The sequence below is a fragment of the Microcaecilia unicolor genome, chromosome 3, assembly GCF_901765095.1.
Source record: "Microcaecilia unicolor chromosome 3, aMicUni1.1, whole genome shotgun sequence".
Taxonomy (NCBI): domain Eukaryota; kingdom Metazoa; phylum Chordata; class Amphibia; order Gymnophiona; family Siphonopidae; genus Microcaecilia; species Microcaecilia unicolor.
In genome coordinates this window covers 199,207,329-199,227,182 of record NC_044033.1, presented here as the reverse complement: position 1 = coordinate 199,227,182, position 19,854 = coordinate 199,207,329, and the positions used below count along the sequence as shown (strand labels likewise).

The 19,854-nt window shown below is 46.5% G+C and overlaps 1 protein-coding gene across 1 annotated transcript; it reads left to right on the top strand.

The window, feature by feature from the left end:
• Positions 1 to 712: 712 nt before the first annotated feature.
• LOC115464915 (intercellular adhesion molecule 1-like) lies at positions 713 to 19,427 on the top strand. Its single transcript, XM_030195295.1, has 5 exons — positions 713 to 881; positions 10,385 to 10,651; positions 14,358 to 14,642; positions 15,297 to 15,554; positions 19,204 to 19,427. The coding sequence occupies exons 1-5, from the start codon at positions 818 to 820 to the stop codon at positions 19,317 to 19,319; spliced, it is 990 nt and encodes a 329-aa protein (XP_030051155.1). The 5' UTR covers positions 713 to 817; the 3' UTR covers positions 19,320 to 19,427.
• Positions 19,428 to 19,854: the final 427 nt, after the last annotated feature.

Below are 19,854 nucleotides of genomic sequence, written 5' to 3'. Positions count from 1 at the left end.
ACCACTGCTCTACTGTCTAATCTAGCTACTCTCTTACTACTGAGTAATGGCTTCAAATCTTCCCCCCCCCCCCCCTTTCCCAGTTCCCCTTCCATGAGTTCTGCCTCTGCACCAGCTCGAACCACTGCCCCACACTGGCATCCCCTCTTTGTTTTTAAAATTCTTGGGAGATGAGGGGTGGGATGCAAGCAGAATTATTGCCTTGACCCCTCTAGGTTTGACTTCAAAGCATTCTCAACCTGACCCCCTGGTAGGGGAGGGGGCCAATTGTTTGCTTTTCTTTTATGATTTGATCTCCATCAGAGGAAGTGAAGAGAGCGATAACAGTTCCTGAGCAACAGGAAATCTGTGGCAGGCTCCACCACCACACACTATACTTCACACATGGGGCTTGAGAAGGAAACAGTCACCCCTCCCCCCCCCCCCAACTGATCAGAGCCACAAAATATCTGTTTCAGTTAAACCTGTGGCAGCAGGTTCATACCCCCAAAATATTTCAGAGGTGATGGATTGAAATGATTCACACAGCACACTGGTGGGTGCAGAAACAAGAGCCTAGAGAGGTACTTCAAACACCCTTGCAGGCCCAAAAAGGGGGCACAGGGGACACAGTCTACATGAGCAAATTAGCAGCCAGTGCTGTATCACTTAAGCTGCAGAAGTGAACCCTGCTGCTGGTTAGCGTTTGTATGCAAGGGATTCCTTTGTTTCTGGAGAGGAGCAGGGCGGTGGTGGTGAAACAGGAAATTATGCCATCCACTTACATTTCACAGGGTTTTCCCTTGGCATTTCTGGGTTATTGGGGTTTGTAGCCACCATGAACGTTCACGGTGTTTATCTCCAGCTGCTCCTGGTCTGTCTGCTTTGCTGGACTGTCCTGGGTAAGTTGACATCAGCGTTCTCAAAGACTTTGTTCAGGGAAGAGGCTTTTACATTGTAAGTTTATGAAAATCCTCCTTCCCCCTCACTCCTCCCCAAGCAAGAGTAGCTGAAAAGCGTAACTGGTGTTAAATACACTAGAAAACTCTGACAGAAGGACAGGCGGGGCTCGGAAGTGCCTGTGGTATTCTTATAAAAGGGGGGGGGGGTTTCATATAATAAGGATTACATTCAGAGGGAGGAGCACATCATCAGCTGTGAAAAGATACTCGTATAAGGGAGATGTTCTTGTAACAGATTTTTAATTCCATGGGAAGGGAACTCTGTAAAGATGGTGTTATAAAGGGTAAGGGGGGGGGGGGGGTCTTGTAACAGGGATTTCTTCTATAGAGCAGGACACACTGGGAGCCCAGTAAAGATGTTATAAGCAGGGATGTCCTTATAACAAGAATTGCTTCCATAGGAAGGGACACATGGAGCTCTGTAAGTCTTATAAAGAAGGGGGAGGGAGTCTTGTAATAGGGATTACTTCCATAGAGTAGGGCACACTGGGGGCTGAGTGAAGATGTTATAAGGGGGAGGGCGACCGCTAACGTGAAATCTACTGAGATTCAAGTAGACCATATAGTGTCATTAACTATTACTGCTTGTAAAGCTATGTAAGACCCCAGAGAAGAGTTATGATTGAATCAGTAGCTATATTATAAAAAAAACATTTGCCGCCAGGTACTCTCGTCTCGCTGTTCCCCTGGGGCAATGGAGAAACGGTGAAAAATGAGGGCAGATAAAGACCAAGTGGTCTATCTAGTCTGAAATGATCCCAAATGTTTATTCACCAATAATAAATACTGGCAAAACCCGACATGGGCCGTGTTTCGGCAATGCTAGCCTTCGTCAGGGGTCCTCATGGAAAAGCATAAAAATAAACATTAATAAAAATAACTCTATGCATATGACAACAGAAAAAAAAAAAGGAAACGATGGATGTAAGTATCAATGCACATAAAATACTATCCATATTTTTTTAATGTGTAACTAATCTAGAATAATATGATATTTTGTGAAAAAGTGTGATGGTGAAAAAATATGTAATAAACTGCAACACAATAATTCATTAATGAGTGATATTTCTTAAAATAACTACATATTAAAAAATCTGGAAAGTGACACAACCAACAGTAAGGGTTAGAAATGTGTATGTTATTTATATTTATGTTTTTCCATGAGGACCCCAGGTGAAGACTAGCATTGCCGAAATATGGCCCATGTCGGGTTTTGCCTGTATTTATTTATTATTGGTGGGCAAAAATTTTGGAACATTTCAACTGAACGTCCTTGGAACGAACTTGTGGTGTTCGTGACTTTCACCCTTTTGGCTTTTGCTTGCCTATCCAGTCTTCCCATCCATGCCATCTACTCTCCCTATCATTCCCTTAGAGATCCTATGGACTTGTCCCAAGCTCTCTTGAATTCAGAGGCCGTTCCATTAATTCACTACCCTTTCCATGAAGAAGTATTTCCTCAGGTTACTTCTGAATCTACTCCTTTCACCTTCATCCTACGCCCCCTTGTTCCAGAGCTTCCTTTCAATTGAAAGAGACTCACGTCCTGTGCATTTATGCTTCGTAGGTATTTAAATGTCTTTCTGGACCCCACAAACAAGGACACCATGGTCCAGAAAGATCAAGTAGACATTTCAGGGTGTTCAGTCCATATATAATCCGTACACTATAAGAAACACTTTCCATAAGACATTAAAACGATCCAGTTTAAGTAATAAGCCCCATTAATGTTATGCTGAAAATGCTTCACTGTAAGCTAACGTTCTATTCTACTCCGCATTGAACTTGAAGGTTAAGTGGACTATAAATGCCCACATTAAATTAAATATTTCTCCTTTCCTGCCTTTTTCCCAAAGTATATATATGGAGATCTTTAATTCTGTCCCCATATGCTTTATGATGAAGACCACTGACCATTTTAGTAGCCACCCTCTGGACCAACTCCATCCTGTTTATGTCTTTGTTGAAGCGTCATCTCCAGAATTGTAGATAATATTCTAAATGAGGTCTCACCACAGTCTTATACAGGGGCATCATCACCTCCTTTTTCCTACTGTCCATTCTTCTCCCTGTGCATCCTTCTAGCTTTTGCCATCACCTTTTCTACTTGTTTGGCAGCCTTAAGATCATCACATATGATCACACCCAAGTCCCGCACCTCTTTTGTTCACAAAAGTTCTTCACCCCCTAAACTGTACCGTTCCCTCAGGCTTTTGCAGTCCAAATGCATGATCCTGCATTTTTAGCATTAAATCTAAGCTGCCAAATTCCAGACTATTCCTCTAGCTTTGCTAAGTCCTTCCTCATGTTATCCACACCATCACGGATGTGTATCATCTGCAAAGAGGCAAACCTTACCAGACAGCCCTTCAGCAATATTGCTTACAAAAATGTTAAAAATAACCGAACCTTGCGGTGCACCACTGGTACCATCCTTTTCCTCAGAATGAGCTCCATTTACCACTACCCTCTGTTGCCTTCCACTCAACCAGTTTCTAACCCAGTCAGTCACTTTAGGGCCCATTACAAGGGCAGTCAGTTTATCTATTAGTCATCTATACGGAACCAAGTCAAAGACTTTGCTAAAATCTAAATACACTATATATTGCGCTCTCCCTCAATCCAACTCAAATTAGTCTGACAAGACCTTCCTCTAGCAAAACCATGCTGCCTTGGGTTCTGGAGTCCATTGGACTCCAGAAACCTCACCATCTGTTTTAGAAGTTTTTCATTCATTTACTTACCACAGAGGTCAGACTAACCAGCCTATAGTTCCCAATCTCTTCATTTTGCTTTAGTGGAGAAGGGACCACATCAGCCTTTCTCCTGTCTTTCAAGACCACACCCAGTTCTACAAAAGCGTAGAAAAGGTCAGCCAGTGGAGCTGACAGAACTTCCTTAAGTTTTTTTCAGTACCCTCAGATGTATGCTATCTGGTCCCATCGCTTTGTCTCTCTATTCCTTTCTCCGTCCCACCCACCTCCTCTACTCCCTCTCTTCAGCATTAGCTCCATCTCTCTACAGCAGTCTGTCCTTCGGTGATGTGTACTTGTGTGGAAACACCTGTGTGCACACCTTCACTTGTAGTGACAGTCTCTACCTCCTGCTGCAGTTATATTCCTGCCCCATCCATCCTCCTGTTTGCTAGATACACCTTCTCCACTTTCTCCCTAGTTTGTAATGTAGCTTACTTAGAGCCCTGTTCATCTCATGTCAGTCATGCTTCCTTGTGACAGGTCAGACTGGTGCCCATGAAACAAGGGTGTACCGCTGTGTATGACCAAACTCACCACTGAGGTTGGCAAAGATTGTGGCTTTATTGTGATTACTTGTTTTCTGCTTGGCTGTCACACACTAGTTCTGCATTTTTCTTGGGATGAGGTCATGCCGCCCTGTGTGCTGTATTTCATCATTATAGGCACACAGACTGCAATGCACAGATAAGCTCTGCTCTTTCTCTCTTTCATGCTCATTCCCTGACTAGGGAGTTGTCTAGATTTCACAGGGAAAGCTTCCTGTTACTCTGCACTAGTAACTCAGCAAGGAAGCAGATGACAGGGACAGTGGAAATGGGAGTTCCCCCTCCCTCCTGTACTGGGTTATATAGTATCACAAGCATTAATTTGTCCCCATTTTATCTTCATTTCACCTAATGAGTGCAGTGACAGTCCTCATCTGGGACCTATGTGCTCTAGGGTGCTCTTTAGAGCCCTATGATTGTGAGCCCTAATTCCAGCCACTAGGTGGCGGTGGTGCACAATGATTGAGTCTACTGTACTTCCCACTCCTCCACATGATCTGTGAAGGCTTCTCTGTAGCATCTCTGATCCAAGGACCGGTTGATACAACTCAGAAACCCAAATCCTCCTCAGGGCGGTGAACAGACCCAATGCCCTAGACATGTTTTCTTTGGGTTCCCAATGAAGCACCTTAAAATGAAAGACTTTGGCTCAATGGCAGCACCTTAGCCTTCAGCTTCTTAAGGTAGGGAGAACATTGTATTATCACAGGCCGCCGGATATCCAGATTTTTATCATATGATTTCCTGTTTCTCCTTCCCTCTGGAGGCCACGTCTATAGATACCTCTTCCTCTCGGTATACGGCTTCTAGTACTATCCATGCTCCTTTCTGGTGGCCCTCCTTAGCCTTGTCGATGTCTGTGGATGTAGTTTATGCCAGATGGGATCACACACTACTCAGGCTAGGACATGTAGAGACGGAGTATGTCATTTCTTGAGGTCTTTGGGGGTTCTGTACTGTGTTTATGCTGGGAATATTCAAGTTTTTTCTTCCATTAGATTCTTCTGGCTCCGCATTGATTGTGCAGTTGCAGGAGATATTTGACAACATTTCTAATTGGATACGAAAGAAATCAGTTGCTATTAAGTATTTCAAACATGGAGCTTTTGGTAGTTAATCCTGAGCATACACTTGAGGTCCCCACGCTAATTTTGTTATGAGGAAATCCCATTACAGTTTCCCGGCAGGTGTGAAGGCTGAGATTTCTGTTGAACTCAGAGTTGACCTTTAGAGCACAACTTCAGGCAGTGAATAAGAACTCCTATTTCAAGTTACAGATGTTGAGTAAGCTGAAACCTTGTCTGACTCCATTGGACTTTAGAACAGTTCTGGAACTGAGTATTATTATGTGATTTTTTTAGGAGTAGCCTAGTGGTTAGTGCAGCAGACTGATCCTAGGGAACCGGGTTCAATTCCCACTGCAGCTCCTTGTGACTCTGAGCAAGTCACTTAACCCTCCATTGTCCAAGGTACAAATAAGAACCTATATACAGTGGGGGAAATAAGTATTTGATCCCTTGCTGATTTTGTAAGTTTGCCCACTGACAAAGACATGAGCAGCCCATAATTGAAGGGTAGGTTATTGGTAACAGTGAGAGATAGCACATCACAAATTAAATCCGGAAAATCACATTGTGGAAAGTATATGAATTTATTTGCATTCTGCAGAGGGAAATAAGTATTTAATCCCTCTGGCAAACAAGACCTAATACTTGGTGGCAAAACCCTTGTTGGCAAGCACAGCGGTCAGACGTCTTCTGTAGTTGATGATGAGGTTTGCACACATGTCAGGAGGAATTTTGGTCCACTCCTCTTTGCAGATCATCTCTAAATCATTAAGAGTTCTGGGCTGTCGCTTGGCAACTCGCAGCTTCAGCTCCCTCCATAAGTTTTCAATGGGATTAAGGTCTGGTGACTGGCTAGGCCACTCCATGACCCTAATGTGCTTCTTCCTGAGCCACTCCTTTGTTGCCTTGGCTGTATGTTTTGGGTCATTGTCGTGCTGGAAGACCCAGCCACGACCCATTTTTAAGGCCCTGGCGGAGGGAAGGAGGTTGTCACTCAGAATTGTACGGTACATGGCCCCATCCATTCTCCCATTGATGCGGTGAAGTAGTCCTGTGCCCTTAGCAGAGAAACACCCCCAAAACATAACATTTCCACCTCCATGCTTGACAGTGGGGACGGTGTTCTTTGGGTCATAGGCAGCATTTCTCTTCCTCCAAACACGGCGAGTTGAGTTCATGCCAAAGAGCTCAATTTTTGTCTCATCTGACCACAGCACCTTCTCCCAATCACTCTCGGCATCATCCAGGTGTTCACTGGCAAACTTCAGACGGGCCGTCACATGTGCCTTCCGGAGCAGGGGGACCTTGCGGGCACTGCAGGATTGCAATCCGTTATGTCGTAATGTGTTACCAATGGTTTTCGTGGTGACAGTGGTCCCAGCTGCCTTGAGATCATTGACAAGTTCCCCCCTTGTAGTTGTAGGCTGATTTCTAACCTTCCTCATGATCAAGGATACCCCACGAGGTGAGATTTTGCGTGGAGCCCCAGATCTTTGTCGATTGACAGTCATTTTGTACTTCTTCCATTTTCTTACTATGGCACCAACAGTTGTCTCCTTCTCGCCCAGCGTCTTACTGATGGTTTTGTAGCCCATTCCAGCCTTGTGCAGGTGTATGATCTTGTCCCTGACATCCTTAGACAGCTCCTTGCTCTTGGCCATTTTGTAGAGGTTAGAGTCTGACTGATTCACTGAGTCTGTGGACAGGTGTCTTTCATACAGGTGACCATTGCCGACAGCTGTCTGTCATGCAGGTAACGAGTTGATTTGGAGCATCTACCTGGTCTGTAGGGGCCAGATCTCTTACTGGTTGGTGGGGGATCAAATACTTATTTCCCTCTGCAGAATGCAAATAAATTCATATACTTTCCACAATGTGATTTTCCGGATTTAATTTGTGATGTGCTATCTCTCACTGTTACCAATAACCTACCCTTCAATTATGGGCTGCTCATGTCTTTGTCAGTGGGCAAACTTACAAAATCTGCAAGGGATCAAATACTTATTTCCCCCACTGTATACTTTATAAACCACTTTGAATATAGTTGCAAAAACCACAGAAAGGCGGTATATCAAGTCCCATTCCATTTCCCTTTTCCTTTTGGGTTGTTCAGAATTCGGCGACACATCTTCTGTTGGGTCTTTCTAAATTTGAACACTAGGTTCCTGTAAAATTACTAAGATCTGACAGTTCACTAAACATTGTTGTTCCTGATTTGTGGCAGTTCATACTTGAGGATACAAGAAAAGTGCTTTTTCTCTGGTCCTAGAGAGAGGAATCGATTACCTTTACTGCTTAAAGAACTGAAAGACGCTGCATCCTTCCAGAGGAAAGTGAAGAACTATGTGTTTAGCAGCCGGGAATGGACAGTATCATTACTGCACTTGAAATTATAACTTGCTTATGTGATCTGGGATGATTTTATTTTAGCTGGTTTTATTTTTGTTGCAATGTGCCTTGGATAAAGATGGAATTAAAAACAATAAGATAACTATTACCTTCCCATATTCTAGTAGAGATCTCCAACCCAGAGGAAAAGCACTACTAGTCAGTGGTTCCCAAACCAGTCAGATTTTCAGGATATCCGCAATGATCACCACCAAAATTCAACTGAACACAAAAGCTACTACTAACTTTTCCTTTTCAAATCTATCTCTTAACAAACTCTATGAACAACCACATGAACTGTAGATGCCCTCTGCACGTTACACAACACTACTGTAACTCCACCAAAATGTAAATTGTAAGCCACTTTGAACTGAAATTTGTTTTTTGATAAAATAGGTGTTGAAGTCTCTTCTCTTATGTTCACGATTGGACTGCTAGTTCTTCACCTCCAAAAAGATATTCATCTCTTGGATTTCTGCATCACAAATGCAAATATTTTTGTATTTAATTAAAACAGAGTTGCCAAACCTTTGAGCACGTGTCCTAATCTGCTAAATTAATCTTTCATACCTTCTAGCCACCCTGTCGTATTTACCCACCTAGAATGTGATAGAGACCACAGAATCTGCCCAGAAACTTCAGCTGACCTCTAGGTTTCTCTCTACAACAAACGGGTCCTTTTCTTTGCATGTTCTCCTCCCTCTGGGTTTATCTGTAGTTTGTCAGGCTTTGTTTGTATGGGGTATTTTTATTTGCTTTTACAAATACATCAACTATATCACCCTTGAAAAGAAAAACAGAAGGAAATAAATATACAAAAATTAGAACACAAGGAAATATAATAAATCCAATAGTCCAAGTTTTTATTGTACGTATTTTTTTTTACATTTTCTCCTTTTTTTTTTTTAACTTGGTTTCAGTCTGAGCTGGATGGTTCTGTTTCTTGTCTAACTCGTGCTTTACTTTCCTGTTTTCCAAAAACAGAATTATGTTCCTGTTTTCAGAAAGTACCCCACACCCTTCCCCTTTTACATGACACTTCCTCTCCCCCTTTTGGGTTTTCCATCAGCACTGGGATGAGAGAGTTGCCACATGACCCAGTTCCTGGAAAGAGATTTTTCTCAATTTCTGTCAGCGGCCCAGGGGCGTAGCCAGACAACAGATTTTGGGTGGGCCTAGTTAAGAAGTGGGTGGGCACCAAATGTTATCCCCCACCACCACCAAAAAAATATCTCAGCTGGCAGGAAAATTCCACCTTGGCAGTCTGCAGCAGGCATGTGCTGAAAACTCAGCATGCCCAGATGCCAGTATTGTGGAGAGTAGAATTTTGATACTATCAGGGGAAAGTCTTCAGCTGACAGAGCTTGAGATCTCCATCGGCTACCGCTAAACATCTGCTACTGTTGGGTGGGCCTGAGCCCTAAGTGGGTGGGCCCTGGCCCACCCAGGCCCACCTGTGGCTACGCCACTGCTGCGGCCCAACACATTAGAATCTCAAATAGGGTGGTTAAAAACTATGAAAACAAGCCAGCAGGAGTGGACTGACTATTCAGGCAACTGGGTGGTGGGGGGCCCAGGACTTCCTTCCCACATGCCCAACATCCCTCTCCCCTCCAGGACTGGGATACCCTCCTCTCGCGCTCCTGTCTCTGAACCTCCACCCCCTGGGTAATGGCTCAAAGCGTCCTTTCCTCCATGCAGGGGCATCGGCAGTTACACTGGCCGTCTGATGCTGACGCCGGAACCTCTGCCGCAGCATGCCCCCTTCTGACGTAACTGCCTTCTTCCACAAGGGTGTACCACGGCAGAGGGACGTTCCAGCATCAGTGGCAGATGGCCAGTGTAGCTGCCAGGACCCCTGCCTGCAGGCTTTGAGGTACCCAGAGGCTGAGCTGTACTTGCAGCAGCCAGACTAAAGGAAAAGGCCAGTGACACCAGCAGCTTAAAGAGAGGTAGAGAGGGGTCCAGATCACTGTCGGTCCACCCCTGCAAGCCAGGGCTAGCCTCAGTCTTCCCTCCGGGAAACTGGCTGTTTCTGTAAGCTGACCAATCCCCCCCCCCCCCCAATTTTATAATTGTGTGTGCACATATCTGCATTACAGAATACATAATTGATAAATTAGGCACTAATCTGTGATAATCACTTGTAGCTGTACCTAGTCACTATTCTAGAAACAGAGAGCCAGATTCTATAAAAGGGGCCGGACTTTTGGAGCTTGATCCTATTCTATAAAGCAGGGGTTCTCAACCCAGTCCTCAGGACACACTTAGCCAGTCAATTAATATGCATGCCCTACCTCCATTGTATGCAAATCCTTCTCATGCATATTCATTATGGGGTATCCTGAAAACCTGGCTAGGTGTGTCCTGAGGATTGGGTTGAGAACTCCCTGCTATAAAGGGCACTTCTTAATAAGCTGGTTCCCAAACAAACAGAGCTTTTCGTAGGTAAATTAGGACAACTGGGATGTACAACACTCTTTGAGAGAAGCACTGCAAGGAACTTGTAAACTGAAAAATATTTCTTATTAATTTAATGTAACAATATGAAGATGACTTAAGCAGATGAAAGCTTAAGATGTTTTCAAAGGGGCGTCCAACATTGGACATGAGACTCTTCCATATCAAAAGTAGTTAATGCAAATAATGAGGAGACATTTTTTCTTCTCTCCTTTTCCTCGAAACAGTATACAGCAAGTCTTGTAGCCTTTGGGTGTTCCCGGAGCATCCGGTGGTTCCATATGGCACTGACATAGTGCTGAACTGCAGCACCTCATGCGTCAATTATACAAGTCTAGACTGGGAGACATCAGTGAGGAAAAACCTGAGCCGAGGTGCCCAATGGGTGGCGCTCTACATTGCCAATCAAACTGCATGGACATTAACGCCGCAGTGCTACCTCACTCAATCTGATGGCTCTACTGTGTTCTCCTCCGTGAACATCCTTTTCTACAGTAAGTAAGTTCCATTTTACTATCACAACCATTTTTCTATACAACAGTATTTCGACTAAACTGTAATACAGATTACAGCTTCTTCAGAATACATCTGCAAGATTGATCTATGGAGTGGGCAAATTTGAAAGAGCATCTCCTTTGTTAAGGAATCTACATTGGTTGTCTAATTGAATTTAAAATTGCATGTTTAGTATTTAAATCTGCATATGGTATGTCCCATTGAACTTACACAGTTAGTATCTAGCAACCATTTAAAGTCTCCTTCCTTAACATCTTTAAAATTAGGTGAAACTACTGTAAAACATATTTGGTCAAAATTAACGCTAGAATATTCATTTGCTTATCAGAGTGCAAAATTTTGGAATAATATTCCATGACAAATTTGACAATTTCTTCATATTTTCAATTTCGGAAAGCTTTAAAGACTTACTTTTTCTGTACAATGGAGGTTGTACAAATGTTTAAGTTCATTTGTATTACATTATAGGTTTGTTGTTGTACTATCTCTTAATTCTGTTGATTTCTTACACTGTAATCCACCTTGAATCTCAGTGGAAATAAGGCAGAATACAAGTATCCAAGGTTGAATTTATGCTGCAGCTGGTACAGGATTGCACTGCTGAGGTTATCATTGGTAAAAATACGTTTGATAGAGTGGCACCATTGTTTCATGTGTTGCATTCACCAATGCCAGTCATATTTGCTGCGTTTTGTGTATACCCTACTTTGATTTGTACCTGTGCTCTTCAGGGCACAGACTGTATAAGTCTGCCCAGCACTATCCCCGCCTCCCAACCACCAGCCCCTCCTCCCAACCACCGGCTCTGGCACAGACCGTATAAGTCTGCCCAGCACTATCCTCACCTCCCAACCACCAGCCCTGCCTCCCAACCACCTGCTCTGGCACAGACCGTACAAGTCTGTCCAGCACTATCCCTGCCTCCCAACCACCAGTCCCGCTGCTCACCACCGGCTCTGGCACAGACCGTATAAATCTGCACAGCACTATCCCCGCCTCCCAACCACCAGCCCTGCCTCCCGATCTTGACTAAGCTCCTGAGGATCCATTCCTTCGGCACAGGATTCCTTTATGCTTATCCCACACCTGTTTGAATTCTGTTACCGTTTTCATTTCCACCACCTCCCGCGGGAGGGCATTCCAAGCGTCCACTACTCTCTCCGTGAAAAAATACTTCCTGACATTTTTCTTGAGTCTGCCCCCCTTCAATCTCATTTCATGTCCTCTCATTCTACCACCTTCCCATCTCCGGAAAAGGTTCGTTTGCGAATTAATACCTTTCAAATATTTGAACGTCTGTATCATATCACCCCTGTTTCTCCTTTCCTCCAGAGTATACATGTTTAGTTCAGCAAGTATCTCCTCATACGTCTTGTAACGCAAATCCCATACCATTCTCGTAGCTTTTCTTTGCACCGCTTCAATTCTGTTTACATCCTTAATAAGATACGGCCTCCAAAACTGAACACAATACTCCAGGTGGGGCCTCACCAAGGACTTATACAGGGGCATCAACACCCCCTTTCTTCTGCTGGTCACACCTCTCTCTATACAGCCTAACAACCTTCTAGCTACGGCCACCGCCTTGTCACACTGTTTCGTCGCCTTCAAATCCTCAGATACTATCACCCCAAGATCCCTCTCTCCGCCCGTACCTATCAGACTCTCCCTGCCTAACACATACGTCTCCCGTGGATTTCTAATCCCTAAGTGCATCACTTTGCATTTCTTGGCATTGAAATTTCTTTGGCTTTCCTTTAAAACAGGCTTGGTTAAGTTCAGTCCTGGAGAGCTGCAAACCAGCCAGTGTGTTAGGATTTCCCTAATGAATATGCATGAGAGAGATTTGCATGTCCACTACCTCCACAGTATTGAACTGGGACAAGCCTGCTTTAAAATATCACATGGTTAATCTGTCATTACAAACTCAACATGGGATCATGGGGGAAGCCACTGCTTGAGATGGATATGGGGGGAGCCAATGCTTGAGATGGATATGGGGGAAGCCAATGCTTGAGATGGATGTGGGGGAAGCTACTGGTTGACACTGACATGGGGGAAGCCACTGCTTGCCCCAGGATTGGTAGCATGGAATGTTGCTACTATTTGGGTTTCTGTCAGGCAGTGGCGTAGCAAAGAGGGCTGCCACCTGGGGCGGTTCGCAGTTGCACCCCCCCCCGGTGCAGCACGATGACCCCCCCCTCAGCGCATCAACACCCCCCCCCCGACCCAGTGCCTACCCTCCTCAGCTCCCTCCAACCAGCTGAGCACCCTACCTTTAAAGAAATTTCGGAAGCCATGGAGAGGCGAGGCGCAGTGCCTCACGCCTGCAAGTAAAAGAAGTGAGGATCGTCATCGGGCCTTCCCTCACGCTGTCTGTCCCGCCCTTGTGGAAATAGGAAGTTGCGTCAGCGAAGGGCGGGACAGACAGCGTGAGGGAAGGCCTGATGACGATCCTCGTTTCTTTTACTTGCAGGCACGAGGCGCTGCGCCTCGCCTCTCCACGGCTTCTGAAATTTCTTTAAAGGTAGGGTGCTCAGCTGGTTGGAGGGAGCTGAGGAGGGTAGGCACTGGGTCGGGGGGGGGTGTCATCGTGCTGCACCCTGTGGGGGGGGAGCTGGCAGGGAGCACCCCCCCCCCCGACCTGACACCCAGGGCGGACCGCTCCTCCCACCCCCCCTTGCTACGCCACTGCTGTCAGGTACTTGTGACCTGGTTGGAAGCAGGATACTGGGCTAGATGGACCATTGGTCTGACCCAGTATGGCTATTCCTTTGTTCTTAGAATACTGTCTAGTGCTGATTTTTCAACACCTTTTATAGAACTGCCCCTTATTGCATTGTAACATGTGCTAAGCCCAGCATTTTGGACATTTTGATTTTTTTTTTTTGCAAGTCGTGAGCTAATGTTCCCATTAGTGTGCGGCGCCTTCAAAAAATAACTTGGGACCACTTATCGCCTTGTATTTAGGAGGCACTAAATGCTCCCATGTCAACCCTGTGTTAACCAGTTAGCACACGCCAAAGCGAATGTGCTACTGATTAACAAGTTCATGTTCAGTCTCCACCCATGACACCCCCCCCCCCTCAAAACTGCTTTTCCAAAAAACTTAAGCAAATAGGAGATAAAATGTTTTGCCATAGCCTGTTTTTCTTGCGCTAAGAGCCCCTAAACACATCAAACTAAGACTTATTCCAAAAATAATGTAGAGGACCTGTGTGAGCTGCAGATGTTACATACAGCACAATCTTTGGAGAATTCCAATGTGAAGGTGGTGCAGCTTGCCAAGCATACAGATTTTTGGAAAGTTAAAATATCTTTACAAATGAAGGTTGCGTGAAACCTCGGAGACCATCTGAAAGAATTCCCAGCCTAGAATCCATCTGCCAATCCTTCATTAGTGCAGTGGACTTTGATCCTGGGGAACTGAGTTCGATTCCCACTGCAGCTCCTTGTGATTCTGGGCAAGTCACTTAACCCTCCATTTCCCCTGCTACAAAATAAGTACCTGAATATATTTAAACCGCTTTGAATGTAGTTGCAAAAACCTCAGAAAGGCAGTATATCAAGTCTCATTTCCCTTTCATTTCTCACCTGATTTTCCAGTTGAATGTATCCATTTACTCAGTAGCACGGTAATGTCTTCTGAAAATTTTTTTTTGTGTATTTGCTTTCAAACTGCAGCTTTTTCTCCTCCAAAGATCCATCTGAGAGATGAAATTGTGGCAGGCCGGGAGGAGAAAGTCACCTGCAGTGTGTCCAGCATGGTGGCCGGCGCCACTCCGCCCAACGTTGAGCTCACTCTTAGTGGCGACGGGAAGGTGCTGGCACGGAACCAAAACCTGGTGCTGGAGTATGTCTTCACAGCAGGTGCCAATCATGATGGGATGGCACTCGTTTGCACTGCCCGGTTGCAGGTGGCCAACACGACCCTGAGAAAAAACGAGACGGTGTCGATGATGGTTTTCTGTGAGTATCATACTGCACTGAGGCCTCGAATACAGTGGGTGACATCATGTGCTCTCAGGCCGAGAGATGCAGGTGGGACGGTGGAGTTACCCACAGGCTTCTGATTCAGGAGCAGAAGCTGTATCTATTTGCTAATGATTAGCACTTTCTACAGGCCAAATGGTAAATCTTCTGATGGGTGGCATTCCTGTTATGGGTCAGGGATGCAGCAGGTCAAGTCTTCAGTGCTGCAAATGGGTCAGGTTTTAAGGTTACCCCTAATGAATATTCATGAGATAGATTTGCATACAGTGGAGGCAGTATCTATGCTGAAAGCCTAACCTATCGAGCACTCACAGTCTGAACTCCTGCATCCCTGTTATAGGTAATACCCTCCCCTTCAGCCTGAGGGGAAAGGGAATAGTGAAACAGCCACCCAGCAGCACACAAGACCCAGTTCCCTTCCTCACCCTCAAAACTACAGGTCCTGCCACCTTTTCTACTGCCAACCCACCTTCCCACCACCAAACGCAAAACAAAGAATTTTGACACCCACCAAAAATGCATAAATAGTTTCAGGTATTACTGAGCATTCCCTGAATAACTCATTTGACAATTACCCTTTCTCCTCCTCTTCCTCCTTTCCCGTCTCCTCTTTTTCTGCTGGGAATTCAGACCAGCCCACCAACACCAGTGTTTTGACAGAGCGGAGGACGTTTCAGCTTGGGCAGAATTTCACTGTGAGATGCCGCAGTGCGGGCAACCCAGTCCCCAGCTTCACCTGGCGTCTGCCGTCCAATGAAAGCGTCGAGGTGGCCAGCGATGGGAAAACGGTGTCTGTGCACTCTGCCAGAGTCGTGCACAGCGGCACCTATGAGTGCAATGCCACCAACAGATATGGCGTTAGCACAGCTCGTGCTAACATCGTCGAAGGTGAGTTGTACACACTCAAACTTGCAAACAACCTACTATCTCTTACATGATTTTATAAGTAGAGGAGTGTGGTAGCCGTGTTAGTCCACTCTTAAGGTTATCAATAGAAATCAAACAAAATAAAACATGGAAAAGAAAATAAGATGATACCTTTTTTATTGGACATAACTTAATACATTTCTTGATTAGCTTTCGAAGGTTGCCCTTCTTCGTCAGATCGGAAATAAGCAAATGTGCTAGCTGACAGTGTATATAGGTGAAAACATTCAAGCATTACTATGACAGTCTGACAGGCTGGGAGGATGGGGGTGGGTAGGAGGTATGCATGGGGACATCAAAGCATATCATTGATATTCTAACAGGATGGGTGTGGATAGGTGAGGGGTGGGGTGATCAACAGAGACATACAGCTTTATGGTTGATGATTTTATAACAAAGCCTTGTAATGGTGAATCACAAATGAAAGACCTAGGCAGCCACCAGGGCCGCTGAGAGGGGGGGGACAGGGGGGACAAAAGTCCCGGGGCCTGGGCCTCCAGGGGGGCCCGGTGCCGCCTGGCCCGCCTTCCGTCACTCCCAGAACTAACCTTAAGCCTCCTTTCACTTCACAGCAAGCAGCAGCAGGTCAGGCCCCTCCTTCCTTCCATGTCCCGCCCTCACCTGACATAACGTCCGCGAGGGCAGGGCACGGAAGGAAGGAGGAGAGGTCTGCCCTGCCGCTGCTTGCTGCGAAGTGAAAGGAGGTTTAAGGTTAGTTCCGAGGGCCCGGCCCGATAGTGGGTGGAGGGGGGCCCGGCGATCTCGGGTGGGTGGCAACCTCGAGTGGGCAGGGCCCAGCGATCTCGGGTGGGCGGTGACCTCGGGTGGGGGGGGGGGCCCGGGGGCGGCCTTGTCCCGGGCCCGGCTCCGGCTCTCGGCGGCCCTGGCAGCCACCTCCCGATTCCTTTTTCTACTGCATTACCACAGACCACAACCCTCACTCCACCTCTTCTGAGGGTGCTCTGCACTCATCCCTGTCTTTACTTCCCACTGTCTCGCAGCTGAGGATCTTCTGTGCTTCTCCTGGCTTTCTCAAATTCTCTACTACCTCCTGTAAGAGACTGTTCTAAGAATCAAGCACCCTCAGGGCTGCCAAGAGGGGGGGCAGGGGGGACAAAATTCCCCGGGCCCGAGGTCTCTCTCCTTCTCCTGCTCCTAGGCTGCCGGCACCGCAGTCCCTGGTCTCACCCACCCACCCTCGGCTCCGTCGTCATCCCCCCTCCGTCCGCCACTGTGACCAGGCCCCCTGCATTCAAATCAGCAGTGCCTCACCTCCTGTGAAAGCGGCAGATCGCCTCCCTTCGGGCCCTCCCTCACTGTGCTCCGCCCTCACGGAAACAGGAAGTTACATCAGATGAGGGCGGGACACAGTGAGGGAAGGCCTGAAGGAGGGGCGATCTGCCACTTTCACACGCAGGTGAGGCGCTGCCAATTTGAATGCAGGGGGCCAAGAGGGGGGGGGCAGGGGGGACAAAATTCCCCGGGCCCAAGGTCTCTCTCCTTCTCCTGCTCCTAGGCTGCCGGCACCGCAGTCCCTGGTCTCACCCGCCCACCCTCGGCTCCGTCGACAGCCCCCCTCCGTCCGCCACTGTGACCGGGCCCCCTGCATTCAAACTGGCAGTGCCTCACCTCCTGTGAAAGTAGCAGATCGCCTCCCTTCGGGGCCCCCCCTCACTGTGCCCCGCCCTCACGGAAACAGGAAGTTACATCAGACGAGGGCGGGACACAGTGAGGGAAGGCCTGAAGGGGGGCGATCTGCCACTTTCACACGCAGGTGAGGCGCTGCCGATTTGAATGCAGGGGGCCCGGTCACGGTGGCGGACGGAGGGGGGCTGTCGACGGGGCCGGGGGTGGACGGGTGGAGACTGGGGACTGCGGCGCAGCGGCCTGAGAGCAGGAGGGGGAGGCGACAGTGGTAGCAATTGGGGGGGAGCCCCGGGGCGGCCTTGCCCTGGGCTCGGTTCAGTCTCTCAGCGGCCCTGAGCACTCTCTCTGTGAAGGAATATTTCCTAATGTTCTTACTGAGAGACTTCTATTGCAAGATCTGGGTCTAACATTTCCTTTTAGGTCTGCCTTTTGGTTTTGCTGTGAATTACTACTACTACTACTTATCATTTCTAAAGCGCTACTAGACATATGCAGCGCTGTACACTTGAACATGAAGAGACAGTCCCTGCTCGACAGAGCTTACAATCTAATTAGGACAGACAAACAGGACAAAAAAGAGAAAATGGAATATTAAAGTGAGGATGATAAAATAAGGGTTCTGAACAAGCGAATAAGGGTTAGGAGTTAAAAGGAGCATCAAAAAGGTGGGCTAGTAGCTTAGATTTGGCCAGCGATGGAGCTTGACGTACCGGCTGAGGAAGTCTATTACAGGCATATGGTACAGCAAGATAAAAGGAACGGAGTCTGGAGTTAGCAGTGGAGGAGAAGGGTGCAGATAAGAGAGATTTACTCAGTGAACGGAGTTCCCGGGGAGGAATGTAGGGAGAGATGAGAGTGGAGAGGTACTGAGGAGCTGCAGAGTGAATGCACTTATAGGTCAATAAGAGGAGTTTGAACTGTATGCGGAAACGGATAGGAAGCCAGTGAAGTGACTTGAGGAGAGGGCTAATATGAGCATAACGACACTGGCGGAATATTAGTCGTGCAGCAGAATTTTGAACAGATTGAAGAGGAGAGAGATGGCTAAGTGGGAGACCTGTGAGAAGCAAGTTGCAAAAGTCTAAGCGAGAGGTGATAAGAGTGTGGATCAGGGGCGTAGCCAGACAGCAGATTTTGGGGGGGCCTAGTCAAGAAGTGGGTGGGCACCAAGTGTTCTCCTCTCCCCCCCCCCCCCCCCCCCATTGCGATGAGGTCAGTATCAGCAGCTTAGGAAGCTTAGACTGCTGAAGTGGAGAGCAGTGTTTTCAGCACCATCAGGGGGAGGTCTTCAGCTGGCAGAGCTTGGGATCCCCACTAGCTAGCACTAAATATGTGCTGCTGTTGGGTGGTCCTGAGCTCTAAGTGGACGGGCCCGGCCCACCCAGGCCCACATGGCTACGCCACTGGTGTGGATGAGGGTTCTGATAGTGTGCTCAGAAAGGAAAGGGCGAATTTTGGTGATATTATAGAGAAAGAAACGACAGGTTTTAGCAGTCTGCTGAATATGTGCAGAGAGGGAGGAGTCAAAGACGACCCCAAGGTTAAGAGCTGATGAGACAGGAAGGATGAGAGTGTTATCCAGAGAAATAGAGAATGGGGGAGGAGGAGAGGTTGGTTTAGGGGGAAAGATAAGAAGCTTAGTCTGGATCTTCTGATCTGGCCCAGTGAACCTTACCAGGGCCAGGCAGGCTGGTTCTATAATGCCCAGATCTCAAGTTTCAGAGGTGAAAGATGTGGAGGCTCATTTTCATACTAACCTATGTAACTTTGTAAGTCTGTGTGCTTTGAAAATGAGCACCTTAAGTTTTACCTTCCCCCCCCCCAAAAAAAAACCAAAAACATATCATTAGTGGGATCCTGAAACTTCACCTCTTTTCTTGTGTTGGGTGACATTTAACAGCCGTCATTAGTCCACAATCCTTAACCCTATATTTAATTTTATTGTGTTGCATTTTTTTTCCAGAGAGTGCTTCCGACAGCCCGAAGAATGTCCCACCCTGGGCCATCGCTTTCATTGTCCTTTTCTTACTGGGAGTGATCGGTGTGGCTGCCTTTCTCATTCGTCGTGCTTTCATCTGAGGTTGCAAAGATCAGAAAAACTCAACTACCCGCCAAGGAGCAAAGACTTTACAAAACACTCAGGACCTATAGAGCAATTCTACCATTCCATAAGCAATAATTTCTACGAATCACACAAGGAAAAGGAAAGCATCTTAAACACTACAGTGAGCACTAGAACATCAATTCACCTATTGTAAAACGAAACCAGACAGAATAGTACAGATCGTAGATCCTGCACAGTCAATGCCAACTGAAAGCCATGTCTTTTTCACAAACACAGATACACCCTCATCCACTATAGGATAAGTAATCATAAACTTTCTATTTAGACAAAAATTAAACCGAACCCCCGATGCCAGACTCTGTATACAATGCAACACCACAGAAACAGAAACTGTCCCCTAGTACTGTGCAAAATATAAAGACAGCAGATGTAAATTTGAAAAAAACTAACAAATATCACCACTTTACAAATTAACAAATAGAAATAAAACAAATATAGAAAGTAAAATAATACCATTTTATTGGACTAATACATTTAGCTTTCAGAGGC